This window comes from Morone saxatilis, unplaced genomic scaffold (genome assembly GCF_004916995.1).
Source record: "Morone saxatilis isolate NCDOM2014 unplaced genomic scaffold, NCSU_SB_2.0 Contig16, whole genome shotgun sequence".
In the NCBI taxonomy this organism is placed as follows: domain Eukaryota; kingdom Metazoa; phylum Chordata; class Actinopteri; family Moronidae; genus Morone; species Morone saxatilis.
In genome coordinates this window covers 2,956,961-2,968,055 of record NW_023339718.1, presented here as the reverse complement: position 1 = coordinate 2,968,055, position 11,095 = coordinate 2,956,961, and the positions used below count along the sequence as shown (strand labels likewise).

Sequence of the window (11,095 nt, the reverse complement as noted above, 5' to 3'; positions counted from 1 at the left end):
TTGGCCATGGTCGTAGCCTTGGCCCCTCCACTCCTCCTCTGGCTCTGCGTATCCCCTTCCTCTCCAGTCTTCCTCTGGCTCCTCGTGGTAGCCCCTTCCCCACTCCGTCACATCAAAACCTTCTTCTTCGTACCTGTAAGAAATTATTCTAGTTGAACTATTTAACATGTGAGTGTCTCATGGAGAGCTACGCAGGAGGAAGGAGGAAGAAAAATGAGAGTTTATGAGTGTAAAGTGGGGAAACGACAACCGAACAGAGCAGAGAACAAGTCATACTGTCTCTTCTTGCGGCTGTGGGGCTTCTGGCTCTCGGCAGGCTTGTTGAGACGTAAGCTGTCATAAGGATAAGCCACAATTGACTCCCCGCCCTGGAAGTTTGCACCCAACACAAATGGATGGCTTTTCATCCAGGAGATTATGGCCCTGGTTTCCACAGCAATCTGGAACGAAAACAGGAAGATCAGGATCACACAAACAGTGCAGAGGAAAATCCATGTATGCACAGTATATCCTCATTTCTGTTTACTGGGTTGACCACAGCCACCTTTATAAGTCTTTTACATCCATTTTATAGTTAAAAAAAAACCCCACACTATGATTATCTGGCTGTAAGACACAACGGTGCCCACTTCCTTACCGAGCTGTTGGCCTCTAAGTTCTCTGGTATGGGTACGTGGTGATTGGGGGTGAGTTTGGGCACCATGCCTTTATCTTCAGCATCCCACAGGATACTATTCAGGTCGGGGAAGTTCTGGAAGATGTCAAAGCCGTCCTCTGTGAAGTGTCCTGTGGTCCACCCACTCAGCTCAGATCCCTGCAGGGTGGAGGCAATTTGAATAAGCACATGGAGCCAAGTCACCCTGGACCACCAACACCGCATGATTCACCGGTATTTCCCATTTTGTTTTTTTGACTTTTTTGGTTTGCCAGTTAAGTAGAAACATATGATTTTCAATGATCATAATCACTGACCGCTTCGAAAGCTGTCTCATGTCCGTCAGGGTTGAGCGAGGGCACCAGGTGGATGCGTATTCCCTCCACCAGCCGCTGTGCTCGGGGGTTTCGGTCTTTGTACTCTTTGCACAGGTACTGCATGAGGAGCAGGATCATCTCCCGACCCACGGCCTCGTTTCCGTGGAGACCTGCCGTGAAGCGAAACTCGGGCTCACCTGCAGAGACGAGCGGGAAGGACTGTAGTTATTTGTCCCCTTAACCGTAATCAGCTGACTTCCACCTGGTGTTTATTAAGATTTACAGGAATCACCAGTGGTGCCACTGAAACCCAACAGGTTTTAATTTTAAACCGGAACCAGAGTTCAGACCAGCTGTTTTTTAAAATGTTATGTTGGTATTGATAGTGCATAATGAAATACATCGCAACATTGGCTATTTAACGATTATAAACAGTTCTATCTGCCCGTTTTATGGTCGTATGAACACATTCCCACCTATTTCGTGCTCTGTGGGGTTGCCAGAGATGACCATGGCCATGATTTCTTTGCCCCTGGAGCTGCGGCCCAGGCTGTAGATACTGGTGATGTTGGGACACTCTTCATTCACTGACTTCATAAGCTGAAAAAAAAGCATTGTATATGATTATATTTACATTTTCACAGATACATCACAGCAGCTAAACATCCCTGCAGCTTGTGAAGTTAACAGTAGGCCAATCTGATTGATCCGCGCTATCGTGCATTAGCACTAAAAATCATCACCAGTTCAAGTTAGTGTAGAAAGGTCACGTTGCCCTCCTGGTTCAGTGTTTAATTGTTCTTGGGGAGTTATATTTTGTTTCAGTCTTTGGGAAAATAACTGAGGATTTCCTGTTGAATTCATCAACCAGCCGTCTGTAAGGATACTCACTGCAATCATCTCTGAGTAGCTGTGATGTTTGAACTCCAAGTAATCTACTGGAGTCACTTCATTTTGCCTGTACTGAACAGCTGGACCTGTCAAACAAGAATGAAGAAAACACATTACTTATTTAGTGTTTTTAGTGTGTGTGTGTGTGTGTGTGTGTGCATGTACGTGTGTGTTTGAGGCTCACCAGGCAGGGGGCAGCCTAGGACCTCCAGCCTCATACACAGAGAGCCGTTCCAGCTCTGAGGAATGATTCGGATGTAGCGGGCCAGCACGGGCTGTGCCAGCTGGTTCATCACCGGAGTCTCCTTATCACTGTTTCCAAAGAACAACTGGAGGAGAGAGCAAAAATATTCAGAGAAGGAGGAAGGAGACATCATACATGGTGGTGGCCAATGAAAGTGGCGTATTTTACTCACCCAGTCAGCGTATCCATCGTGGATGGTGGTCCATTCTCTGCTGTCATTGCTGAAAGCCAGGAAGTAGGACGTCACGAAGTCACCCCTGAAAAGAGACACGTGGTCGAAATGTTGAATTAACAAACGGAAAATGCAGCCTGTTCGTCTGTGTGTTTCTGTGTGTTTGTGTCTTACTCGATCGGGGAGTCTCGTCCTTGTGTGATGACTCCTGTGAACTCCGTCTCCCTGCGAGCGTCTATCTCGAACCAGTGGACCCTGTCCTCTGAGTTTGCACACCACGCTCCGCCTCTCACGTTGTCTTCATCGTCTGAGCCCTGGGAACCACAGAGACCAGAACACATGCTGCTGGGTCCTTTGACAGTGACATCATGAGCTCACACACTTGACTTGTGTGCAAATTCAAAGCAAATGTCAGCTTATCATGTACTGCTTACTGCTCAAAATATCCTTAGAGCAGTGGTTCTCAACCTTTTTGGTATCAAGGACCCCCAAATTGATAAGATTTAGTTATTCCATAACTGTCTGTACTGTAGATTGTCAGATTAACAGTGAAGAGTTTGAAACCTATGCTCAATCTCATCAATATTTGCTTTCCTGGCTCTGATTGGTTGTTTTCGTTCAGGCCCGTTGTCTTTAGGAGGAGCCAGAGGAACCTGAATTTTTCCGACAGATTATCTGTCTCATGTTTTACTGTCAGGATGTAGTAAAAAGTTTCAGCATATAGGACAAAAAATTGTTTCATTTTTTTAGATCTGCCCATGAACATATAAACAGAACAGTCCCTCTTATACATTCTCATTGAGCTAACTTCTAGTCAATTAAATAATAGTGAAATAAAAATAATCCCCATTTTTCTGGGGACCCCCTCAAGGATCCCTGCAGGTCTCCAGACCCCAGGTTGAGAACCGCTGCCTAGGATTATGAACACTGCTGAACATAAACGACCAAAGCAGCTAATGGAAGTGACAGACTCAACAATTACAGTATTTTCCAACATGTGTCGGGTAGCTGGTGTTTATTTCCAGGCCTGGAAGTATGTAAGTGATACCTGTAATGTATGTAAGCTTTTCAGACCACGGCAGTCCTGCTCTGATTGTTGTGTACCTGCATGTTGAGGCGCGCCCTCTGAGGTGCAAAGCTATACTGAGACACAGAGGAGGCTGAAAGCTGGTCTGGCTCGATCTTATGGGACTCCATCCCCAAGGGAGGACACTCTGCCACGTACACAGACACACAGCAGAGAAAATCAAATGATATGTTAATTGTATTAGCGAAGCTTATGCGATGTTTTCCAGCTCTGAACAGACGCTGACTTACTCTTTGGCTCTTTGAAGACACGTGGTCTGCTCCTGGCCCGCTCCTCTGCCTCCTTCAGCTTCTGCGCTCTCTCTGGCAGAGGTCAGAAAAACAGTGTTAATGCCAAATAAATTGTGCTGTCTTGGCTGAATATTTTCTCTCTTTCCCTCTGCCCAGAAATCATCTAGGAACTCATCATTATTTTGCAAATTTCATATGCCAAAAACCCCCAAGAGGACCTGGAGGGCGGTGAGAAAACAACCCAGATGTTGTGATTTCCATCCCAGTCCAAGTGTGTTCTGATCAAACTCAGATCAGAGAGTTTACTATTGAAGAGTGCTGGATCCCTTCGATCATCATCATAATTCATATTCTAACACACTGTACTGCGTTGCATATTGACATACTGTAGTTTACTGTAGTTTACTGCTGTTAGTATGGCTGCCATACATCTCACTGACAGTGGGAATGTAAGACATGTTGTAAGCTCATTCACTGACTGTACTGCACATGCGGATCAGCACATACACCCATTAACACACACTGATGTGTGTTTAGGTGCAGACACACATCTGCTATTGTGTCACAGATGAGTGCTTCAAGACTGTTCTAAACTGAATTTGCGCCCAAAGTTAGCTAAAAATGCTTTTCACCTTAAACCCAGATAGCAGTGAACCGTTCACACAGGAAGTAAACTACTGACACCAGTCTTATAAATCATTGTCTCCAGGCTCGCCTTAACCACCAGCTAACCTCACTGTGCACAGCACACACGTGGCGATAAAGAGCTGAATGTGATGTGAATAGTTTAGAGCCCTGCCTTACAACATCCTCTGCTAATTCTCCCTTGTTGTCCTGTTTTCTTTATCACACTAATCTGCTGCACGCAGATCATTCTCAGCTGACCTCCCCCTCTTATTTGCTTTCCTTTGGTCCAGCTCACAAAACATTTCTTTTTTTTTTTTTTTAGATAATCTCCATTTTGTTTTGGAAGGGTGAACTTTTGTCCCCACCATGCGAGTCAAAGCAAGTACCAAAACACGGTGGGAAATCTCATCTGAATCCTCTTATAACAGAAACGTGATGCAAGGGAGCGAACACCTCAGAGATGTTATCTGTTCGTACTTTTGAACCTAGGTCACAGGCCATGTTCTTTGCTTTGGCAACTACAGTATTGTATGTAGTCGGACATGATTGTGCAGAGCGGTGTTATGCAAGAAATAATAAAAAAAAAAAAAAGGATTCACATCTGGGTTTTCTTACCTCTCTCTTCCCTCTCTCTTTCTTTTTCTGCTCTCGCCCTCTCCTTCTCCATCCATTTGTCGTCTGTCTCTTCTTTCCTCGCTGTGGAAAATAAGAAAATCAAGGATCATTTTATAGAAATACCCATAAATACAGCAGCCTTGTGTGCAACAGTGCGTATGCGTGTCATTCTGGGTTTTTGTAAGCCATTTGGAACAATAAACAGTAAGAAGGTCACAAAGGATCAGTTATAAATCTGGAAAGGTATTGACCTGACTGTTGTTTATCCCTTATTTTTTGCTGCCTGTTTTGTTGGCAGGAAGTCTCGCTGCAGCTTAACCAGTGAATCTAATATAAAACATTTGTGCGTGGATATGTTTCAGTTGTGTGTGTGTGTGTGTGTGTGTGCACATACTCATTCCGTATTCGTCGTAATAATCATACGCTATCGACTCGGTAGGAGTGGTTGTGGTCATGTCTGTGTAAAAGAAAAAAAACATCAAGTCAGACGTCTCGTTCAATCAGTCAGACGCACTGCTACGTTACGAGTGAGTTTTTATGAGATTACATGGTTTAATCTGCAGAGTTTTACAGGTTAGTACAGCCCTGATTTATTCAACCACAACTACTGTTCTTTATTTGGATGCCACTGTGACGCCTACCATGTAATTAAGTTGTTAAATCTTTAATTCACATTTACAAGTGATCTGATGACAGGGCTTTTTTGTTTTGTTTTACTCCACAGCAAAACTAAAGAACTTTTTTGTTGACTCTGTGGAACCAAGCAAACCCACCCACTCCTGTTTGAAAAGTAGGGCAGGTTAGCTCACAGACTCATTATAATGTTATTCCCATGTGTTGAAGTGCTCACGATTTCTCATCTACTCCGAGCCTGAAGGCACAGATGGAATGAACATTTGGACACAAGTCTAAAGAGATTCCTTACTAGTTAGCTGCCTAATTGAAAGTTTACACATGCACCGGCGGATGTTAATTGGATTTCTAACGTGTTTGAGAGACAGCCGTTTACCTGGTAGAGTTTCTACTTCGATTTCAGGGCTGACCTCTTCACCGTCAGGGAATGGAAGACTCTCTGGCACCTTGTCTGCAGGAGTAGACAAATAAAACAATAAAAGATTTAAAAGCTTAAACAGAGGGATTCTATTAGTGTTAGAAACAGGACAAAGTAACAGAAAAGGCGAGAGGCCTGTTTGAATCAGTGGAAATGTTGGAATAGCAGCAGAGGTACAGTACAGTGTGATGGAAACACAGAGTAATAAGAACATGTCAGTCTGGAGTGTCACCGAGCCACACGACACACTGTTTCCTACATCTGATCCTGTGGAAAATGTACTTCAGTCACTGCTGACCTCAGGTGAACGGACGCTGGACGAGAGAGCATCCATCCTAAAAGTTTTTAAGTAAACTTGTACCAGGTATGAGTCACTCAGCTTTATTTGGTAATGAGTAGGACAATGTGTTGTAATTCTCCAGGGGGCTGAGTTTGAACGATATTGAATATCAGCCGGTGGATGTCGACATTCTCTGTTGCCACAGACTCCTGAATCGTGCCAATTTATACTCTAAATTACTAGTTGTTTGGACTTTATTTTAAATTAATGATCACAGTTCACACAAAAATGTTAAGTTGTGGCAACAAAGCAAGCCAGTCTCTTGCTTCAACAACAGTGAGTAAGTCGTGATAACTTGAAACCCAGCAAGCCTTTTTCCAATTTAAGGAAAGTTATGTGTCTGTTTCTGCAAACATCTCAGATGAGTCATTTGGTCTTCTCTCTGATCAACATAAAACAATGTTATCTGCGATGGAGATCCACTTTAACCACTCCCTGTACTCTTTCTCTGAAACACTTTTAAGCCACAGAGTTCAAACCAGGATTCACAGATCAAACCTGAAAGGGGAAAAACAAATGCAATTGAAAATGAAGTTAAAAAGGACAAGGAGTTTTAAATGGTTATGAAACAGTCAAAATTCAAACTGATGCCTCTATATGATCCACATAAGCAAACAAGACCATCAGCGAGAAGACTATTTCTATATAATTATTGTTAATGCCTGCCACTGAGTCAAGACAAAATTGATACAAAATACAGAAAGTTCCTGGTTGCTGCTTTAAACAACAATTTAACTAAATATAATAATATAATTATAGTTCTTGGCTTTACTTAATTTCCTTAATTGGCCTACTTTACAACTTTTAAAGGACCAGGGTGTAGGATTTAGAGGCATCTTGTGGTGAAGTTGCAGATTGCAACTAACTAAACACCACCGAGGTCTACCTAGAAATGAGAACAGGCTGTGAAGTGTCTAGGACAAACTATGGTGGCCTGCAAAACTCACAGAAAAGGCCCTCAAAAACTAGTTTGTTTTCTGTTGACACATTATCTGGTCTTCTAGTGACGATTATCTGTATAAATAAAAAGTAATCTGCAAAATATCAGAATCAAAATCAAGTTTCAAAACCCAATTTTGGTCAAACACTAGTTCTGTGTGAACTCAGATTCATAACACTGTCACAATGAATGAATGAATCATGTTCATGTTTCGATAAACTGTCACCGCACAAAGAACCACAACAAAAACAAAGCGAGGAGATGAGTCAGACATACATGTGGAGTCCCAGTAATCGGTGTCATCTGTCCCAGCCTTCCCATCAACCTCAGGGGAAGGGGGCGTCGGGTCCACCTCTTTCCAGTAGGTGTCATAGTTATCAGTCACAGGAGCGTATGGTTCTTTATCATCTGGTGTCCAGTAGTCATCGTAGGGGTCAGGCACCGGGGTGGTCGGCTCTTTCTCAGCTAGTTTCCAGTAGTCATCGTAGGTGTCTGTTACTGGAGCACCTGGGTCTTCCTCATCCGGCTTCCAGTAGTCGTATGGAAGATCTGTGATCGGAGCCTCGGGCGGGGGCTTGGATGGTGTGAGCTCAGCCTCCCAGTAGTCATCTTCTGGTTTCCAGTAATCAGTGTCTGACAGAAACAGATGGAAAGATAATCTCAGATGTCTAGACTGAAATATTCTGTGTGGTTCATTTAAGTTTATATTTATGGATACTTTTATCTTACATGGATTTTACATTTACATTACACAGCAACTGTTAATGGAAGCAAACAGGAATAAATTTGGTTGTTTTTCCTTTTTTCCTTTTTTTTTATTAAACTTGGGAGTCTTCAGCTCCAACAGACACCGACTCAAGTGACATCACTTGAGACAATTAATCAGACCTTGAGCAGATCCCTCTAGGACCACTGACAGTGTATAATTAGTGGACAGAGCTTTTGGGTCTGTGAAGTGAAGACTGTCTTAAACCTGCAATGACCTGTCAATCACAAGGTAGCCACGCCCTAAAGCATACCCTGCTTTATTGTGTATTTTACTCTAAATGGGACCATAATTTACAAAATAAACATCATGCTGTGTGGAGGAAGACTTGAAACTAGTGATTGAGATCATTGACTCATCAGGAAACTGTTTACTGAGCTCATAAATCAAGTGAGAAGTCGGCTAATCCATAAGACTAAATACTATCAGATTTGTTTTACAGCCCCCTGCTGGCCACTACATAGAATGCATGTTTAAGACGCTTCACTTCACAGACCCAGAAACGTATATATAAATATAAATATATACTGTCAATAGTACCAATTCACTACTATATTTTGAGATAGTAGAAGGAGGGTGTTGCAATTTTTCACAGATCAAAGGTCGGGTCCAAATAAAATATGAATAATGCTGTGGAGGGACAAATATTAGAGATTTACCCACCCCATTAATTTGCACACAGTCCCTAAGTGTGTGTGTGTGTGTGTCACTCACCAACATCAGGATAGGGGTAGTCTGTGTAGGGTTCAGTGGGTGGTTCAGTGGGTGGTTCAGTCGGGATTGCTAGAGGCAGCAGACAGACACAAGGTCAACATTCATTCAAGTCCAAGTACAAACTTGGCTCAGTGATCTGTTCTGTCCTTACGTGTCGTGGTTGGTGGTAGAGTTGTGGTTGTTGTCTGCCTGTCCTTCTTCTTTCCCTTCTTGTCAGTTTTGGGCTTTTTGGTGGCGTTGGGGTCTTTGTTTTTCTTCTTGTCCTTCTTCTTCTTTTTGCCTTCGTCTGGTGCTCTCCTCACCCTGTCCGAAACACCTGGAAGGACGGGGAAAACCAGAGAGGAGAGAGAGGTTTTCCAAAACTCTAGATCAGAATCAATCTCCCGATCTGAATTTAAAATAAACTCTCTTCAGCTTTTATTGCTGCATTTTTTTAAGACCAAGTATTTATTAGCAGGCCAAAATCTGCCAGTAACAGCTGCCAAATTATTAATCGATGACATAAAATTCATACTGAGCACTCAAGTAAAATTCAAAGCTTATGTAATTCTGGTTCTTATTTTTGTTTGTATCATTTACAAGCAATGTGAGAATAAAATGATGCAATTATATCTTTCCTGCGATGTCAAAACGCAGTGCTGTGCCAGGGAAAATCCAGACAGCCAGATGCATTTCAGTGGTTGCTTGAGGTCCATCAGTATTTCCTTCTGAGGTAGTCTGAAGTCCTGAGGCACTTTCATGGAAAACACTTCTCTGTCTTTCCATTAGTTGTGCTCCATTAACCACAATTCAGTTTTAATGACACTAAATCCGTCCAGATACTCAATAAATACATCAATATCACCTCAGGTCATCTTAACCCCTAAAGCATAAACCCAACACTAAGACTCATTAAAGACCTGATGTCTATTACATTTGAGTCTAAAAGCTCTAGAAAAGACTTGAATTGCAAGTACCCACTCTGCCTGCGTGACTGTGCAGCAGAGTCAGCATTAATCATGCGGGGTTACGGCAACAGAAGCAGTGGAAAAGGTCAGTGTCATAAAAAATCTGCCTGCAAATTGCTTGACTCTTCCTCTCTCGTGTCTGGTGTGAGCCAAAAAAATCCACCTACCCTATGGAAAAGCAGTAGTGGAGAGGTGAAGACCTGGACTTTTTCATGCCTGTTGGAGCTGTCAGAGACTGGACTGGTTGTGTGTTTGTGTCTGTGTTTGCTCCTCCATGTCATGTTGGAGCTCAGACTTAAACTGCTTTGTTCTAACATGTCTTTATTTTTATAGTTAAAATTAAAAAGTTCTCCACTCACCTGCCTGTGCAGCCTCCTCTGTGTCTCTCTTCCCCTTCTTGCTGCCTCCCAGTGGGTGTGGGTCCAGTGCAAGTCCATGCTCACTTTCTGGGTCATCCAGGGACTCTTCTCGCGACTGATCCCCTGCCTGCCTCTCCCCTTCAGTCTGCCGGAGAGAAACTATCCCCCCAGCACTCTCCCCTCCTCTGGGGATCAGCAGGCAGCACAGGGCCAGCAGAGCCACAGACACAACCACAGTCTGGCTTTTCATACCTGCTGCTCTTCCAACTGCAGAATCCTTTGGTTTGGAGTTTTCTTTTCTCTGTTCTCTCTCAGCTGTCCAATGCTCACCCAATTTCTGTCCACCAGGAGAATAACTTTTCACCCTTTCTTCCCGCCCGTGTCCTTGCAATGTGATCCACACTTTTACTCCAGCAGGGAAATTTCTGCAGCTCCACACGTACCCACAGCCACAGTGTCAAGCAGGCTCAGGCTGGGCTAGACGGAGATGGAGTGGGAGGGGGGTAGGGATAGGCAGGGAGGGAAGGGAGGTGGGTTATAGGGAGAGGGACACAGAGAGAGATACAGAGTAAAGCAGTAATCCAGTCAAATGAATAGACTGGGTTCCTAATTGCCCCACAGCTATGGTCAGCTGAAAAAACAGCGTAAGGCCAGAGGATCCCCCTCACCTGGCTGACGAGTCAGAACAGGTGCAGGGCTCAGACAGGAGGTGGGAGGGGAGGGGAGGAGGATGAGGGAGGGCAGGTGAGGCCTCTTAGACCGCAAGGTTTGCACCTCCTGGGTGACAGACAGAAACCAGCTCCTTTCAGCAGCTCCTGTTGAATTCCTCGGCGGAGAGCTTTTCGCCCTGCAGACTCACTCACAGCAGAACAGCAGGAGAGAGGAGTGACTCCTAGGACACTGAATTCCACAACAAGAGGAAGAGGAGGAGAAAGGGGGAGGTTAGGGATGAAGTGTGTGTGTGTGTTAACAAAACCAAACACCACTAATGATCATTGGGGGGAGGAATTTAAAGAGAATGAAAACAGGCAGGAGTAGAACATAAATTCTTTCTCTGTCTAGGGCCTGTTTGTGTTGGGAATGGATCTTTGCTTTCCGTCTTGTCTTGGCGGTGCTCTGTCACTCTTTCCTCGTGTATTG

General features: G+C 43.9%; 1 protein-coding gene across 4 annotated transcripts in view; it reads right to left on the bottom strand.

Annotated features, from left to right (window-relative positions):
- si:ch1073-459j12.1 (inactive carboxypeptidase-like protein X2) overlaps positions 1–10,850 on the bottom strand; it is a 13,116-nt gene extending 2,266 nt beyond the window's left edge. The window contains exons 1-19 of one of the 4 annotated variants that reach the window (XM_035658079.1): positions 10,624–10,850; positions 9,956–10,432; positions 8,801–8,965; positions 8,650–8,718; positions 7,446–7,802; positions 5,848–5,922; positions 5,233–5,295; positions 4,839–4,919; positions 3,597–3,668; positions 3,384–3,493; positions 2,454–2,593; positions 2,280–2,364; positions 2,048–2,192; positions 1,864–1,949; positions 1,449–1,572; positions 973–1,169; positions 638–814; positions 277–440; positions 6–133 (exon numbers count right to left, since the gene is read on the bottom strand). In XM_035658079.1, the coding sequence (XP_035513972.1) occupies positions 6–133; positions 277–440; positions 638–814; positions 973–1,169; positions 1,449–1,572; positions 1,864–1,949; positions 2,048–2,192; positions 2,280–2,364; positions 2,454–2,593; positions 3,384–3,493; positions 3,597–3,668; positions 4,839–4,919; positions 5,233–5,295; positions 5,848–5,922; positions 7,446–7,802; positions 8,650–8,718; positions 8,801–8,965; positions 9,956–10,205 (2,488 nt within the window). In that variant the 5' untranslated portion in view covers positions 10,206–10,432; positions 10,624–10,850. Of the gene's footprint in view, positions 1–5; positions 134–276; positions 441–637; positions 815–972; positions 1,170–1,448; positions 1,573–1,863; positions 1,950–2,047; positions 2,193–2,279; positions 2,365–2,453; positions 2,594–3,383; positions 3,494–3,596; positions 3,669–4,838; positions 4,920–5,232; positions 5,296–5,847; positions 5,923–7,445; positions 7,803–8,649; positions 8,719–8,800; positions 8,966–9,955 lie in introns of all 4 variants that reach the window. The other 3 variants (XM_035658076.1, XM_035658078.1, XM_035658077.1) reach the window with 3 other exon arrangements.
- Between the last annotated feature and the right edge of the window lie 245 nt (positions 10,851–11,095).